The following is a 19,405-nucleotide window of genomic DNA, read 5'->3' as shown; positions in this document are numbered from 1 at the left end:
AAAGGGGTAGTGGTGAAATGTGGCATAGCTGTATATAAGAGCCCTAGAGCCCCGCACCTATAGCCCATGCTCCGCAACAAGAGAAGCCACCGCGTGGAGGAAAGGGAACACTCTTGCACTGTTGGTGGCAGTGTAAATTGATACAGCCACTATGGAGAACAGTATGGAGGTTCCTTAAAAAACTACAAATAGAACTACCATATGACCCAGCAATCCCACTACTGGGCATATACCCTGAGAAAACCATAATTCAAAAAGAATCACGTACCACAATGTTCATTGCAGCTCTGTTTACAATAGCCAGGACATGGAAGCAACCTAAGTGTCCATCATCGGATGAATGGATAAAGAAGATGTGGCACATATATACAATGGAATATTACTCAGCCATAAAAAGAAATGAAATGGAGGTATTTGTAATGAGGTGGATGGAGTTAGAGTCTGTCATACAGAGTGAAGTAAGTCAGAAAGAGAAAAACAAATACAGTATGCTAACACATATATATGGAATCTAAGGGAAAAAAAAAAAAAAGGCCATGAAGAACCTAGTGGGAAGAAGGGAATAAAGACACAGACCTACTAGAGAATGGACTTGAGGATATGGGGAGGGGGAAGGGTGAGATGTGACAGGGTGAGAGAGTGTCATGGATATATATACACTACCAAATGTACAATAGATAGCTAGTGGGAAGCAGTCGCATAGCACAGGGAGATCAGCTCGGTGCTTTGTGACCACCTAGAGGGGCGGGATGGGGAGGGTGGGAGGGAGGGAGATGCAAGAGGGAAGAGATATGGGAACATATGTATATGTATAACTGATTCATTTTGTTATAAAGCAGAAACTAACACACCATTGTAAAGCAATTATACTTCAATAAAGATGTTAAAAAAAAAAAAAAAAAAGAGAAGCCACCGCAATGAGAAGCCCGCACACCATAACAAAGAGTAGCCCCTGCTCGCCACAACTAGAGAAAGCCCGTGCACAGCAATGAAGACCCAACACAGTCAAAAATAAATAAATAAATAAAATTTTAAAAAAGACAGTGACTTTCCAGGGATGCGACAAAGCCACAGTGGTCCTCTGCAGTGAGATGGATGAGTAGCCAATCAGAGTCGGAGTTCATTCCCCCCAGAGCTTGCCATGCTCACGTGCTTAACAGTCCAGAGTGGACACCTTGGAGAAGTCTCCCTGTGATGCCTTGGCCGGTTATCCACGGTACTACATTTGGCAGGTGAGGGAGAAAAACTTTAGCAGAACCTTCTAGGTAGATCACTCTGAGTGACAGCAGAAGGAGTCAGCAGAGATTCTCTTTCTGGTATTGGTACCAGACACTGTGCTAGGTTGTGACGCCGTTGTAAAAACAATCTGTTTTACTGGAAAACCATTATTAAAGGGATTAACATTTGTTCCATATATAAATGACCTGAAAAGAAATACAACTGACAGCTTTCAAATGGTGAAATATAATGTGTGAAGTGTGATAAAAATGATTTGTTCTTGACCTGAGTCAATAGTTTCCTTGTTTATACATGTACCCAACAAAGATACAGAGGGAGGAGTGATAGAAAAAGGAAAGCAGAGGGAGTTCCCTGGTGGCCTAGTGGTTAGGAGTCTGGGATTTCACCACCATGGCCCAGGTTCAATCCCTGGTTGGGGAACTGAGATCCCGCAAGCCACGCAGCATGGCCAAAAAAAAAAAAAAAAAAAGGAGAGCTGAGTTACCAGAGAAATGCAAAGTCATATTATTACAAGGGAAAAATGCAGAAGGACAATTCACTAATAAATGCATTTCACAAAAGACTAACTGATATCATCAAAACCCCTACATAATACAGAGGATTAAACAAAAATAAACAAGGCCTGCCTTCAAGGTGTTTGTGTACACAGTCTGACTGCAGCACTTTGTATACAGAAGTGTACAATTTTACACTTATTTTTTTACTCTATTTTACAATTTAACACGTTATATTACAGATCGTTGTTTATGTGACTAGTTCCACAACTGATCCAACCTGAGAACAGGGGCTGTGTTTTACTATTCTTTATACCCCTTGCACATCCTTACAGAATGTTGGCTAAAGGAATAAGAAGCAATCACTGTGACATGTACACACTACTAGATTTAAAACAGATGACCAACAAGGACCTACTATATAGCACAGGGAACTCTGCTCAATATCCTGGGAAAAGAATTTGAAAAATGGGAATGGGAAAAGAATTTGAAAAAGAAGAGATACATGTATAGGCATCACTGAATCACTTTGCTGTACACCCGAAACTAACATAACATTGTTTATCAACTATGCTCCAATATAAAATAAAAATTTTTAAAAAAAGAAGCAATCACTGAATGAACACGAAGGATGTACTCTTCTGTGTGGGGTCATCAGGAAGGTATCAGAGAGAGAGAGGGACACAGCATTTCCACAGACAAAGACAGGAGAGCACATTCCAGCAAGAGCCAAATGACAAAGCAGGATACAGTGCAGGCCACGATGTGGGTGGAGACTGTAGCCCAGACAGCAGAAGCCCTGAGGGCCGCAGGGGGAGCTCTGTTTTATTCCATTGGCATCGAGGAGGCACAAGGAGTATTTTCAGGAAGGGGAGTAACAAGATCCCAGCACTTCTCTGGGAAGATGACTTGGGCCGCTGTGTGAAGGAGAGATTAGGGGAGACATGAGGTGTCTACGGCAGATCAGTGGCGTTTCACTGCAATAACCCAAGTGAGACTCAATAAAGACTTGAGCAAGGGTGGTGGTGATATAAGGAACCAGCAAAAGAATGAGTTGAGAGCGGCATCTAGGGGATAAACGGGTAATAATGAAGGCAGATGATGGACAATAAATGTCACAGAGACAGAAGTAAACAGCGAGGAGGAGAAAAGATGGGGCCTTCTGAAGGGATGCTATCCATCAGGGGCCTGGAAAAGCCAAGTCTTTGCAGGTAGGCGAAGATTGGCTTTTTGTCGGTAAGAGTATTTAGATTCAAAAAGAGGCTTAACCTGGTCTGGCCCACTAGACCCCACTGATAAAGAAACAAGGACTTATGAGGGATACATGGTCTAATGAAAAGGCAGGACCTTGCTGGGAGCAGTTTAGTGGTGTCAGCACAGGAAGCCGTGACTCAGCAGAGAAGGCACAGGGCCAGCCCTTCTGTCCCTACAGTAAGTCAAAACACAGAGGTTTTCACACGTCATACAGTCCAACTTGCTAAATTATTTCAAATAATAATTGAGCTTAGAAATAAACACTGATGTTTTAACACCCAAATAGGTTTGACTGAAAGGTGGTGAATAAGGTGTCCTCCGTAGTTGGCCATGTTCCCAAGATTTCCAGCCTATGGGGTTCAACACTACAATTCCAGAAAACAAAACTCCTTTTCTTCCCAGAGAACATTGCCCCAGAGCCTATAATACATTTTCCCCATAAGAGTTAAGGCAACAGAAATGGGGTTGTCATCCCTGAGACCATATAACTAGAAAAGGAATAATAAGCATATTACTGTTCTTTAAAATTAAGTTTCAGAGGGCTACCCCTTAGACTGTCCAAGTCCTAAGGATCTGCTATGCCACGGCTGGTCCACCATTGAGGACAAATTTCATTAACAAAAGCAGCTCAAGAAAGCTGAACACAATGCAAACCCATGATGGCTACAGAGTTATCTGAACATCTCACCAGATATCCCTACTTAATTCCTCAATATCTAGTTAACGATACCATCAATAATAATGGAAAAGTCTGTTAGGAGTACAAATGTTCTTACTTCTCACTTTCATTTATGACTCAATAATAGCAGCAGGGATGTTAATGAATTCTCTTTATCTAAAACCAACCTCTGAGAAAGTAAAGGCTTTGTGTTTCCACAGGTTGGGGGGGAAAAAAAATCACTTATCTCAAAAGGGCAGTACAAATAGTTTAAATGACTGAGACTAAGTTATTAACCAAATAGAAAATGCCTAAGTTCCTTTTCAGACATAAGATGAAGAAAGACCACTTAAAACTTCACAAATTCAGCTCTACTTTTACCACAGAAATTATTGTCATAATGCTCTCTGGTGTAAAATCACTGCTTTATCAATTCACCATTAAGTCACCTCCCAAGTAGATTGCCATCCCTCAACGGTTCTCAAAAGAAGCATCTTGCAAACCAAGTTGCAGTGTCTCTACACTGAAAAGAAACTCCTGAAGTCAACTCACTGCAGCAGCGCTGGGATCCATTTGCAGAACCTAGTTACATAAGAAAACATGTTCTTCAAACGTCAAAGAAGTAAGCCTATTTGAGCCCTATGATAAAAGATGCCCGCTCCCCAAATAAACAAAGGATCTGATGGAGCAGGTAGCAAACCAGTGGGAAGAAGAGGCGTGTCACAGAAGGTTCTCTCTTCTTCCCTTCTTTCTCCTTTTTCCTTCCTCCCTCCTTCCCTTGTACGTCTGCCTGTCCTATACACAGCGAACAGTATGAAAGCCAACCACATAAATGAATTCGAAAATAACAGCTCTCCTTCGGGAAGTGTCGTAAATGTCTGCCATCAGACTCTGGACTTGATCCCATTCCTCATACTGGTTATCAGTGGCTGAGCCTTGCACGAAATACTTTACAATAAACTATTTCACAAATAATTCTTAAAATAGTCACATAAATCAGGGGTGTGACTATGCTCTACATTTTATAAAGAAAGTGAAAGAGAGGTTAAAGAACCCACCCAAGCTAATAAAGGTGGGGCAAGGGCTGAAAGCTAGGAGTCTGACCCTGAACTTGACTGGCAGCCACGGCACCACAGTGCCCAACCCCCACCCGAGGACCACATCCTGCCCTCTCCAGAACCTGGCCACCACCCTTCTGCTGGCCATCAGCCTTCATCTCCAATCACCCCCATCAGCACTGCTCTTTCCACATCCATTCTGGAGTAGCTGGATTGCCAGTAAGGCAACCAAGTCAAGGTCTGAAGCAGGGCCAAGAAAAGAACATGGGACATCAGTAGGCTCAGGGGGTTATAAATTTTGTGTCCTTTCTTTTCTGGGCAAAGCAGGAACTTCAGACTCCATCTTGAAATCAAGGAATAAATCTTTCTCCTCATGGTACAGTAAGGATGATTCTTCTTAAGGAAGAATGAAGACTTAGGGACTTCCCTGGTGGTGCAGTGGTTAAGAATCCGCCTGCCAATGCAGGGGACACAGGTTTGAGCCCTGGGCTGGGAAGATCCCACATGCCGCGGAGCAACTAAGCCCGTGCGCTGCAACTACTGAGCCTGCGCTCTAGAGCTCGCGAGCCACAACTACTGAGCCCGTGTGCCACAACTACTGAAACCCAAGCACCTTGAGCCTGTGCTCCACAAGAGAAGCCACTGCAATGAGAAGCCTGCACACCACAACGAAGAGTAGCCCCCGCTCGCTGCAACTAGAGAAAGCCTGCACGCAGCAATGAAGACCCAATGCAGCCTAAATAAATAAATAAACAAATAAAACAAAACATCATTAAAAAAAAAAGAATGTAGACTTAAATGTAAAAAAACAAAACTTTAAAACCATGGGAAGAAAGTACGGAAGGATATCTTTACAACTTTGGGGGGACCAAAAAAATTTTCCCTCAGAAGACAAAAAATACTATAATGAGAAGACTGATATATATTTATTGCATTTAGATTAAAATGCAATAAATACAGATGTTACAAAAACCTCTGAACAACTGAAAATATCATAAATGAGGAATTAAAAGATAAACCATAGACTAGAAGACTTCTGTTACTCTTCCAACAAGATGTGTCTGGACTCTGCAAGCCCTCAAGGAAGAGAGCACCCAACTCCCTGGCCCTGGTACTGATCAGACTTTTAAATGTTTGCCCAGCTGATGGGTGTGGAATCGTATCTCACTGTTGGTTTACTTCACATTTCCCTGATTACTCTGTCACTACTAGAGAAAGTGAGCATCTTTTTATGTGGTTATTGGAGACGTTTGGTGTTCTCCATCTGAGAACTTCCTGTTCATACTGTTTGCCCAATTTCTTCCTGGGTTGTCTGCGTTTTCCTTATTGATCTGTATGAGCTCATTCTATAAGTAATATTTTAACAAAAATATATTCATTGTTAAAACTTGCTACACTTTATGATTACAAGCTTTTATAGAACTTAAAGAATCAAAACAGGTGAGCAAACAAAAACAATACAGTTCAGATTTCAAGTGTTAATTTAAAATGGATGCTGTCCTAAAAGTAAAGCAGCATTTTATTTAATAGTAGAAAGATTTATTTGCAAGTATTAAATTTGACTTGCTGGTGACTTCTGATTTTGAGCCATCGCATGAGTCGCCCAGATCAATGTTGTTAGTTTTGCTTGTCAACAATGAACTTTTTAATTACAAATCAATTTAGACCTTTACATATCTACTGACAAAGTATAGGAACCAACAATTCTCAAAAGAGTACACAGCCTCATTAGTAACCAAAAAAATACACACTAGATCAATAAATTCCCATTTTTTAGAAATCTAAGTGGCAAAGATTTTTTGAATGATGACAGCCTATGCAGGTGATGAGATATACTGACATATTCTCATCCAGTGCTGGTGGGAATATAATTTAGTATAACCTAAGCACAGTGGAATACAGGAATATGCAGCGAACCTTAAAAATGTTCATAGTGTCTGCCCTAGTGATTTCACCTCAAGGGATTTGCTCAAAGGAAATAATCAGTCACAAGATTCCCCAGCCCACCCAAGGATGTTCATCCCTGTATCACTCCCCAATTTAGCATCGTTCATTAGGTGTACAGGGCACTGAAAAGTTGGCTCCTGGACAGCTCCAGGCAATTACAGACCTGCTTTTTCCATGAAGAAACGTATTCTATATGATTAGAATGGGGTTCAGCCCCCTCCCCTAATTCCCACTTCCAACTCAGGCCTCGCCAGAGTATCCTATCAAGCAACCTACAGCAGCTGCTTCAGGTAGAAGAATGCACCCCAACCAGGCCCATCAAAGTCCTTCCTGGCAGGTTTTTGCCAGAGTCACTGAAGGAGTCCTACCTTGTTTAAGAGGACTATAGTTCTAAGGCATTAGTCTTGGACTGTGGGCTGACCATGATGCCCACGAGACCAAAAAAAGTCTATCCCAGAAATGGGTACTCTAAGATGCTATCCAGACCCTGAAAACCCACTTCAGCCCCACATAACTTACAACAAGAGCCAGTAAATCCCCCTGTTAGTTAAGCCTGGCTGAGATGGATTTCTGTCACTGGGCAATCAAAGTCCCCTAATACATTAACTTTTATACACTAAAGTAAAATGGAATCAAATGTTTAGACTACCTCACAGGGCATTTTGTTCTCTCCCTCTGAGATGAAACGCTTCTAGAAAATCTAACAAAATTCTGGTAGACTTTCTGCTAACAAGGCAGATGTACCCAAATGAGATATTCGGGCACAGAAGCTGCTCATTCCATTATTTCAAACAAGCCCATTTTTCCTGCCTAAAATAGAGTACCCATGCCATAGGGAAACCTAAAACAAATCCCCACTTATTCAGTTATTCCACTCTCAGTCACTGTATCATTTCTACAAAAGGTGGAGCTCCCCCCAAAAGGGATAAACAATACAAAACATGTATTACTTATGCAAATACAGAACCAAAACAGAAAAAAGATATTGATAATACTGGGAAAATTCTTCCATTTCTCATGTAGGCCGAACTTGTGGTATTTTTTCCAGCCATATTTCATTGGTCAGAAACAAGGAAAACATTGTATAAGTAACGATGCACTACTCGAGGGTGCCACTGGAGCTCCAGAGAAGACATGCAGATGGCCAACAGGCACATGAAAAGGTGCTCAGCATCACTAATCATTAGAGAAATGCAAACCAAAACAACAGTGAGGTATCACTTCACACCTATCAAAATGGCCATCATCAAAAAGTCTAAAAATAGCAAATGTTGACAAGGATGTGGAGAAAAGGGAAAACTCATAAGCTGCTGGTGGGAATGTAATTTGGTGCAGCCACTATGGAAAACAGTGTGGAGGTTCCTTAAAAAACTAAAAACAGAGCTACCATACGACCCAGAAATTCTACTCTTGAGTATATATCCGGAAAAAACGAAAACACTAATTCGAAAAGATACATGCACCTCAATGCTCACAGCAGCACTACTTACAACAGACAAGACATGGAAACAACCCAAGTGCCCATCAACAGAAGACTGGATTAAGATGTGGTTGGTGTACACACACACACACACACACACACACACAATGGAATATTACTCAGCCATAAAAAAGAATGAAATACTGCCATTTGCAGCAACATGGATGGACCTAGAGAGTAACATTATGCTTAGTGAAATAAGTCTGACAGAGAAAGACAAATGCTATATGATATCACTTATATGTGGAATCTAAAAAATAATACAAATGAATGTATATGCAAAACAGAAACAGACTCACAGATATAGAAAACAAACTTATGGTTACCAAAGAGCAAGCAGGGAAGGGACAAATTCGGGGTATGGGATTAACAGATACAAACTACTATATAAAATAGATAAGCAACAAGAATATGCCGTATAGCACAAGGAATTATACTCATTATCTTGTAATAACCTATAATGGAAGATAATCTGTGAAAATACTGAGTCACAGTATTCAGGCGCTGCACACCTGAAACTAACAATATTGTAAATCAACTATAACTTTAAAAAAAAGAAACAAGGAGAATGTTAAATGAAAAAACTTTAAATGAAGAATTTTTTTTCTTTTGACTCACAACCTAAAGAAAGACCAAAGAAGCCAGCAATTAGATAATCTAGATCCCACTCTGTACGGTGTCCTTTATAATATCAAGCACCTTAAAGAATACCCAACAGTTCGGGGTTACATAGACGCAAATAACATTTTGATATGTAAATATCACCACTGGGAACACGTTATTCTATTTTTTCTGTAGTTTGTCATTTTTGTTTTTTAAAAACAGCATTATTGAGATATAACTGACATACAATAAACCGCACATATTTAAATCTGGCAAAGTTGTGACGTATGTATGCACTCATGAAACCTTCGCCACAGTCGATATAATGAATGTATCTATCAGCCCTGAAAGTTCCTTCACACCACTTTACAATCCCACCACACCATCCCTCTGCCCATCTCCAGGCAACCACTGATCTGCTTTCTGCCACTATAGATTTATTTGCATTTTCTAGAATTTTATATAAATGCAACCATATAATATGTAGCCGTTTGAGTCTGGCTTCTTTCACTTAACATGATAGATCTGAGATCCATCCATGTTGCAGTGTGTATCAAAAGTTCATTCCTTTCTATTGATGATTAGAATGCCGTCATATGGATATATCACATTTTGTTTATCCATTCACCTGTAGATGAGACATATAGACTGCTCCCACTTTGGGGTTATCATAAATAAAAATTAAGTGAACATTCATGTACAAGTCTCTGGATGAGCATATGCTTTCATTTCCTAAGGGTGAATGCCTGGATCAGATAGTAGGTGCGTGTTTAATGTTTTATAAAACTGCTCAACTGTTTTCCAAAGAGGTTACACCATATTGCATTTCCACCAGTAGCATGAGTTCCAGTTTCTCTATACCCTCACCAACACCTGGTATGGTCAGTCTTTCAGTGTAATTTTAGCCACTCTAAGAGGTGTTTAATGGTATGTGTTATTCCACTTTACTTAGCTTTTGTTGGTTTAATTGATAGAAAGGGGGAAAATTCATATTAAAACTAAGTGCAAACAGCTAATAGCTGCCCGTGAAAGTAATGGATTTCTTCTTACTAGAGATATAAACTAAGGACTGAACAACCAAGTAATAAGAATACTATAGAATAATTTCATATCTTGGATGGACAGATAAAATATCCTTTAAGTTCCCATTTATCATAATACATCATGATTCTATCAAATGCAAAAAACTTGGTGATTATAGACAAGAAATAATTTCTAGAAAAGACTCATAAAATGAAACAATTCATGGGGTTAACATATACACACTACTATGTATAAAACAGATAACCCGGCTTCCCTGGTGGCGCAGTGGTTAAGAATCCGCCTGCCAATGCAGGGGACACGGGTTCAATCCTTGGTCCGGGAAGATACACATGCCACAGAGCAACTAAGCCCATGTGCCACAACTACTGAGCCTGCACTCTAGAGCCCGCGTGCCACAACTACTGAAGCCCACGCGCCTAGAGCCTGTGCTCCGCAACAAGAGAAGCCAGCGCAATGAGAAGCCCGTGCACCGCAACAAACAGTAGCCCCTGCTCGCCGCAACTAGAGAAAGCCCGTGCACAGCAATGAAGACCCAACACAGCCAAAAAAAAAACAAACAAACAGATAACCAACATGGTCCTACTGTACAGCACAGGGAACTATATTCCATGTCCTGTGATAAACCATAATGGAAAAGAATAAGAAAAATAATGTATATATATGGATAACTGAATCACTTTGCTGTACACTTGAAACTAACACAACATTGTAAATCAACTATACTCCAATTAAAAAACAAAACAAAACAATTCAGATAGAAAAACAGAGCTTGTTTAAGGAAGAAGTAACACACCCTTATTTTGAAACATGCTCTGTCAGGGTTTCCCGAGACTTTTTAGTCTTTGGAAGTCTATTACTAACAAAACAAAACTCAAGGTATAAATTATTTGTTATTAAACTGTATACACAGACACTTACACCCATATATAAAGCCCCTGACTTCTGGTCCATGACACCTGATTTCCCATCACTGTTCTCGTTTCACTTGCTTCCCTGAACAGTCCAAACTCCAAAGTCAGTCCCCATGAAGACACTCAGGAAAACTCTACTTTTCTTTTTCCTTCAGTCCTTCTGCCAAACCTGCTGCCTAAGTCTCTCTCATTGCACCTCCCCATCCATTCTTTCCTCTCCACTCCCTTATTCTCGAGCTACTGGAGGAAAAACAAAATGTATGTGTAGATGTAAAGTCTGTGATCAAAGTTCCCTGCCCTTTGTGATTCCCTATTTCACAGGAAGCATCCATCACCTGGCCCAAACCCACTCCAACAATCGAAAAATGCTCATTCATCCTTCAAGATTCACCTCAAATTTCACTTTCTCCCGCTTGCAAACTTCATCACTCCTCCTCCAAGTCTCCACACTGTTCACGATCTTTTCACTGTTCTGACTTTGCCATAAGTGCTTGATCCCCAAAGAAAGAAGCCCCAGCATGAGGCTCTCCTTTACCATAGAATAGAGTCCACGGGCTTTCTGACAATTAGGCTCCAGTCTACTACCCAGCTCAGAGTCAAGTTCCAAAAACTTACAATTACTTCAACCCTGACTATGAAATGGGTGGAGCACCAGGGTAATTTGGTGAAGAAATATTTAAAATTTTAGCTATTTAAGAGGTATTTGCCCAAATGCAGTTACCACTTAAAGATCAGATATGACAACATTCTGTAAGCATGACACTTTATTTTCAATGAGAGAAGCATCCTTAAAGCTGAACCTGTTTCCTTACTCACCTCTGCACACAGATGCTACCAAAGTTATCAACCTACCGATAAACACTTAATCCACACACTGGAGATTATTTATGAAAAAGAAATGCAGAAAATGGGAAAGAGGACTTTCCTTGGCATCATTTCTCAGAAGTTTGATTTCCATTTAAGTAATTCTCACCTCATTGGACATACTTCTTATCACTCAAGATACTGAGTCCAAATATAGAAAACAGATTCTTTAAACACATAAGAAGCTGAGACCTGTCAGTCAGTCTTAAACAGATAGTACAGACACTGCCACATTTGAGCCAACAATGTACCACTTGGATAATATCAAAAGATACATGCCCTGCTTTCCAAGTAATGATGCCACACCTGGAATTGCACATATGGATGGGATGTGCTTCAGGTCGATAAACAAGTGCCCTGCGACCAATAGTAGAGCAGGGTTTCTTTGTTCACGGATAGATAGCTTACATTTTTAGATCTGCTCCAAGGGTTCTTTTAATGAATAGTCACCCCACACTATTCTGGCTACATTATGAATGAGCCCCAAAGAGTTGGGCTCTTCGGGGTAATAATGAATGCCTGGGATCTGTATTTACTCTCGAAGAGATGGTCATGCCCACATGATTCCCCATAATGTACACACAGTTATCCTGATGGAGGAAAGGAAGGTGTAAAACCCTGATTATCTGGAAGGTAGTCCAGATACATGGAACTTTACAGATTCAGAACTATTGGTTCAGCCAAGTTCCATCAATTTCTTGCTATTCATCAGCTTTTATGTGGAGCACTAAGGATGCAGAGAGAAATGAGAGAAACCGCCCTCAGGAAACACACATTCTCTGGATGGAATGACCTCGACACAGATGCAAATAACCTCGACAAAAGTACTGTATTTTCCAGAAGTGGAGGTGCCAGGGAGAAGGAGATGATTAAACCATGGGAAGGATAAAAGAGGTATTTGTGAATATTAAAGATGCAATCTGAGAAGCTTAAAGGAACCCTCAGTTTTCAGGATTACACTGGCCAAGAGACAGAAGAGAGAGAAGATAAGCTTTTCTTTTGCTGAAACATAAAAATAAAGATGGGTGATCCTATAATCAACATTTATATATCAATACCAAGGAAAGAGAAAAGAGGAGCTGATTTATATTAGAGATAAATTCCTCTAAGACAAAGAGAGCACACAAAAGGCCGGGAATGCAATCCAAAAGATGGCTGAGTCCCAAAGCCCAGAGACAGAAATGAAACCATGGTCACTCCCAGGCAGGATCCAGTCACAAACACATCTTTTTCAACCTTAGGTGAGGGAAACGTCTAGATATGTGAGGAAGGCCTGGAATGAACTGGAATAGGCGAGTGAACAGCAAGCGGGCAGGGAATAGAGAACCAAAGCAGCTCAAGCTCAGTTTCCCTCCAGCTTCCTGACTCGGCACCTTTTGTATCTAGAATGATCTCCAAAGTCTCCTCAGCCTCCACACTCTGTTGACTTCATGGATTCTCCATAGGAACTAGGAAAAGTCTGAGTATATCTTAAAAACTCGCCAAGTATCACTGAATAAAAGGCTTACTTTCCATAAGTAAGAGTTAAGGTTCTGATCTCAATACAAACATTTTAAATTATAAATCCAGTGGGGTGTGAGGGTTGAATAATACACAGGAGAGCAGAGATCTGACTCCCAGATGCCCTCCTGAGAGGTTAAGTAATGACAGAAAAAGAACCAGTTCCATGAGTATGTTTCAAGAAGATATTATCAGCTGATACGTTCACTGGGTACCAAACAGCCACAGAGACAAGAGAGAGGGAGAGAAAGAGGGGAGCGGTATAGTAGGAGGCATGGCCTCTGCCCTCCAAAACCTTGAATCTGAACATGAAGCTGGAACTGACACGATGACGGATTAACACTGCAAGTGAAAAGAGCAATAATTCAGGAGTTCAAAGGAGAGGTCACTTCAGTACAAGCACATCGCAGAAAGAACGGGACTTAATGGAAGAAGGGCATCCTTGGAATATGTGATTAAAAGGCTGGAACAAGCATGTCCAAGTCAATAACCAGAAGACGGTGAGTGGATCAGAATGACTGGAGAGGGAAGAAACTGAAACTAAGATTGGAAACGTAGGTTTCGGCCATACGACAAGGGTCTTAGCCACAGATTAGGACTTGATCTGGGAAGTTGTGAGAAGCTGTCCAGGGTTCTCAAAGACACAGGGATTGAACTGATGAGCAGGGAAGATAAGCAGAAATAAAAAGAACTCTTATGAGGGTGTTAAAATACCGTAGCGTGAGCTAGTTTTCACAGAAATCTGGGTTTTTAATACCATACGACCATAAGAAGTACCAAAGATCAGCAGTAAGGAAAAGAGTGTGTTAGTCTAATCCCAAATCAAAAACAGCAATAGAAATAGCAAAAGATGGGAATTCCCTGGCCGTCCAGTGGGAGCTAAGATCCTGCAAGCCATGTGGCACAGCCAAGTTAAAAAAAATAGAAATAGCAAAAGACTCTACTATCTGGAGTTCAAGGAGAATCCTGAACCCACCTCTTCTTTAAGAGATTAATTTTTTAAATTTCATATTTATCTTAATATAAAATGCCTAATAAGCCCCTGTTCTATTTTGTTTTCCTATTCCTTTCTTTTTTGTAACAATCCATTTTATAAGTATTTACCTAATGTCTTCTGCCATGGCATGATGACAGCCAAACCTTTTCATTTCCTATTTCTAGCAAAGAAAGAAAACACATAAAGGTAAAGAGCAGAGATTTATTTGGTCAGTGGACTTCTTTGCTCTCCCTCTAGCACACTTAATAGAATAAAGATTTAAAACATATGGAATAATGCTCCAAAATAATTTGCTCATTGCTTCAAAGTACAATAAGTACTCTTAATTAGTAAGCCATAAATTAATATGCTTAAGGAAAGTGGAGGCTATTAAAGAGAAAGTTAACTACTATGATTAATGACATCATATGGGCATAGATGCCATGTGGGAATTTAAAAGGAATTTGAGATCCTCTAAGGATTTTGAAGTCATATGTTACATACTGTGTAAGCAATTGAGACACCCATTATTCAGGAGAATATGGCTTGATCTATATTCAAGAAGGCAATTTTCTTAGCAACTTGAGCCCCTTTACCTGAGAAGCTAGACCTATTTTAATTTTATTCTGTGATTTCAGTAAAATTGAACTTTATCAATTAAATCTGAATTAACATAAAGTTACACCTAGGGAAAAAATTTTTAAAAAAACACACATGTGTGGCTAAAGCATGTTAATTAACATATATTCTGAATATCCTTTCAGATGGACTGAAATCTGAATATCAACATGCAAAATAAATCATCACCCTAGTGGTTTTTGCTTTTGATCCACAAAAGAACAGTCATGGATGGCTGGGTAGCACAGAATCTTCTCTATCAAACTTTTTATGTAATTATAGAAGAATATACAGCTGTAAGAATAATCTTACATGATTATTTATATAATGATTCATGATTATATCATGATTCATTTATATCAAGATCTCTGAACAAGATACCAACCTAGGAAATGTTCTGGGATTTAGAAGTAAGTAGAGTAAATGTTTGCTTCAACAAAGGATAATTTGAACATTGCTCAAGGTCAAAGAGACATACACGTGTATAGGTATTTCTGTACGTGCGTGTGCACGTTATTGAGGTATAACTCGTATAGAATAAAGTGCACAAATCTCAAATGTGCGGTTCAGTGATTTTTACATATGTATATTACTGGGAAACCACCAAGATAGGGACTATTATCAACACTTCAGAAGATTCTTCCTGTGCTCTCTCCCAGGTCAAATCATTATCTGACCTCTATCATCATAGTATGATTCTGCCTTCTCTTAACCATCATATAAAAGGAATCATACAACATGTACATATTTGTGTCTGGCTTCTCTGGCTGAACATTAAGACAGTGAAATTCATCCATGTTTGTTGCATGTAGCAATAGTTTGTTCTTTTTAATTGCTAAGAATATACCATCATTTGCTTATCCATTCTACTACTGATGAACATTTGGGTTGTTTCTAGTTTGGAGTTACTACAAATCAAGCTACTATTAACACTCTTCTACACATATATTTTTTGTAGACATATGCACTGTATTCCATTTTCTTGATATATACCTTGAACTGCTGGGTTATTAGGAAGGCATATGCTTAGCTTTTGTAGAGTGTGCTAAACAGTATTTCTCCTGAAATACTAATGGAAAAACAAATCACTTTCTTCAACATGCAGAATGATTTGTTTAGTTATTTCTTCTTTTGTATCATATACATTTAAAGTTATACAGCCTTTAATGTAATGATTCCATTCCAACACAAATAGCAGAATCATCTGGGAAACCTTTTAAAAATAAAGATTCCTCTATGCCTCCATGCTCTGCCAAAAAAACCCTATTGATAGGTGAGAATTTTGAACTACTGATTCGTGACTTTACTACTGCATTCAAAACCTATAAATGCAATGAATGGGTTGAGGAGACATTTCTTGAGAAAATTTTTTAAAAATGTTATGCAAATATAAGGTATTATTATTTTATCTAATTTTAATTCATTTAAATTCGTTTCACCTAGAAGTTAAAAACTAAAGTCAGAGGTGTTAATTCACTAGTTTTTTTTTTTTTTAAATACTTGTTTCACTCTCGCTGCATTTCTAATGAAGAAAACAGTTCTTGATTGAATATGGCAATCATTGCATCCAAAGAAAATCTGCAGATTCAAGCCATAAGTGTTTTTAGAATTGAAAAAATCCTGTTTTAAGAGCACTGATACGGAGCCCCCAAAAGCAGCCATGTCATTGGAAACAGGAAAATAAAAAAATAAAGAAAAAAACTCATCTGAGATGAGAAGCTGAAGATTCAGGCTCCTTTCAAAAGGTAGTGACATTCTGAAATTTGTCACCAGAAAGTCATATACCTCATAAGGTAATGGTCATGAAGACCCAAGGCCTCATGAAAAACTTCTCCACAGCAGACTATTAAATTCTTGTGTGAGGTAAACAAACAAACAGAGCACCAAACCATCTTCCTCTCCTGCCCAAAAATAAGTGCAAAGCTATAAAGAACTTAATTTTCAAAGATGTCATAAAGGCAGGACTGAAAAGAAAGAACCAGGAATTACCTGGAAAAGGACTCAGGATATACCTGACATAAAACTGACATCAGAAAAGATAAAGCTGAAGGCTTATACTGAATAGACACAAGGACCACATGAATGAATGGGTAAAGAAGGACACGAATAAACTCCTACAGTATTTCTCCTGGTTTCTCTTTTGGCCATGGAACCAGCAGTGTTTGTCCTGTGAACCTCAGCAATCAAGTACTTTCTATACAATATTAAAAAGACTTACTGAGAAGCAGAGTTTAACAGAATCATTAAACTGGAGCCGTAAATTTAAGAGACCATCCAGGCAAGCTCTTTTTTCAAGGTGAGGAGATATGGGTGACACCATAAAAAAGAGCTCTGCCTAGCACCAGCTCACATTTTAATGCATGGCAATGGGAAGACCAAATGTTTATTAAATCATCAAAACGGGTGGCCAGTGTCCAGGAGGGAGAAGTAAGAGGGTCAAAAGTATCCTCTTGTCTGAAAGGGATGCCGAAGCCAAACAAGAACCCCCCATTTGCCTGATGGATCAGTGGTTAGAGCACACAATTCCCTTCCAGGACTATTCCAAAGATTCCAAGGATACTGTCATCATCTGTGGTTCCATTTCTTTTAAGCAAAACAAAGCAACCTGGTACCTTTAATATATAATGTATCAGCTTTAGAAACTGTGGTGTCCTTTGTAAACTACACCAATACCTTATGATGGATCTTTCAACAAGTGCTGACGCTTTCTTCAAAAAAAGGAATATGTTCCCCCAAATCACCACCTTTTTCATCCCAAAGGTTCACATTCACACAACCACGGACACTTGATACTTTCTAGGCCCATCTTAAACACCAAAATCAAGCTTCAGATTCAACATTTCCTTCATCCTTGGTGATTCCAAATCACAATTAAAGAAATAAAAAGCCTGGCTCTTCTCTTTTAGTCAATATAATCCCCTAAGAGTCCAACTCGCAGAACATTCACATAAAATATTAGCTTTATATATTTAGAAGAGATAAACTGAAACAGCAAGGTGATCAATCAATTTTCAATTACATTTGGCATCTGGAGAAGATTATGGGGCATGTACTTACAATCGACATTAGTCATCAAATGAGGGGGTTCACACTTTAAGGATTCCACAAACCCCCAGAGTATGTAAATTAGCACCATTAATCACCAATAAAAGCAATCTTTTTTCTTTGATTAACAATTCATCTAGACATTCTACACTGTTACAGTTTAAAACAAATACACATAGGAGTATTTTAAATGCTTCATTTAAAGCCAAATGGATGACTATAATTAACTAGAGAACTGCAATTAAACAGATTCATAAAAATAAATTTTTAAAAGGAGTTTATATAGCAGATACCCAGTGAAAATACATTATAAATATAGACCTCTTTCTTTGTAAGTTCACCTTTAAAACTTTTTAGCACAGGTTATAAAGTTCAGAGTTGAACTCTTAGCACTCCGATTTCATCGATAAAGATCCTTTATTTGCTCTAAAAACAAATGGCTAAAACATTTCAAAGCACAGATTGCAGCATGAAATTTAGCTCGCACATTATTTTATACTGGATACTTACTATGTCAAACTTCTGAGTGATGTTCCCCTGGACATCCAGTAAATAAACCTTGCCATAATGTGTGCCCAGTGCCAAGAACTGTAAGAAGAACAGAGGGGTACAGGGGTCAGTTTCTTAATGGACCATTCATACACAATTAGGAATAAAACCATCTGCAAAGTCAAGACACTTAATGTGTAAGCGATCTGCGATGCCTCGGAAGACGCACATTCCTTTGAGAAGGCTTGTTTCCGGCTTGGAGGAAATCACAGAACAGGGCCTTCTTTATTGGGATCATGCAAGCTAGCTGTCAGAATGACTCATGAGGACCCTCATCTACTGACAACTAATGGTGTGCATGCGGCCTGTACCCAATGCCCTGATGGACTGAGGCAGCAAATTAAAATGCAGCTGTGAAAGTACGACCAACCCACGGTTGAACTCAGCGTCTGAAGGGAATGATTTAGAAACTCCCCTTAATTTATGGCAACTGCGTAAATCTGTGCTGTCATTTAAGTTCAACATACACATAAACACACACACACACACACACACACACACCAACAACAAAGTAATCTTTTTTAGGAAGGAAAATCCATGCCACACTGAGATGCAAAAACTCAGATGTACTTATACTGTCATCGTGAGAATGCCTCTCTAAAAGTAAACGTGTGATATTAAGTGTCAATGTTTATTTTTGAATGCAAAAAAGAAAAAAATCCTTTTCTGTCACACAAGTAACTGTTGAGCTTTGTATTCATTTTATGACATAAAACTAGTTCATAACTCCCACTGTTTCTTTAATTCTTTGAACTAACCCTAAAGAAATGAGAAGAAACTTTAGGACTACCTGAAATAGGACATGAGATTTCTCTTCCCTTTTATTTCTCTAAGCAGTACTCAAAGAGTTCCAGATTCTCTGTATTTCGTTGCATGTGAACATGCTTCATCGCAACCTAGAACGAAATGCTCAAATTTATAGGCACTACTAAGCTTTTCAGTCAAGCAGAACAATCTTGAAAAAAATTAACCTTACAGAAAGTCAAGATTTAAAAGGATTTCTCAGAATGGAATTGCTGAAAATGAAATTTCAGATCAGGCGCTTAAAATACAAAGCTACATTAAAGAGGCGTCACAAAAAGGAAAAGAAGGGGGTTCATTAGAAATTCAGTCCCTGCAATGCATTTCACTCCTGCAAGGTTGCCTTTTTTTCAGGAAGAAAAAA

The 19,405-nt window shown here is 39.2% G+C and overlaps 1 protein-coding gene across 1 annotated transcript in view; it reads right to left on the bottom strand.

The window, feature by feature from the left end:
- The window catches only part of VPS41 (VPS41 subunit of HOPS complex), a 187,689-nt gene that overhangs the window by 116,998 nt on the left and 51,286 nt on the right, over positions 1–19,405 (bottom strand). The window contains exon 4 of the mRNA XM_061198413.1: positions 18,202–18,279. Within this exon, the coding sequence (XP_061054396.1) occupies positions 18,202–18,279 (78 nt within the window). The remainder of the gene's footprint in view (positions 1–18,201; positions 18,280–19,405) is intronic.

Source organism: Eubalaena glacialis, chromosome 8, assembly GCF_028564815.1.
Source record: "Eubalaena glacialis isolate mEubGla1 chromosome 8, mEubGla1.1.hap2.+ XY, whole genome shotgun sequence".
Classification (NCBI taxonomy): Eukaryota; Metazoa; Chordata; class Mammalia; order Artiodactyla; family Balaenidae; genus Eubalaena; species Eubalaena glacialis.
This window is presented reverse-complemented; position numbering and strand designations above follow the sequence as displayed.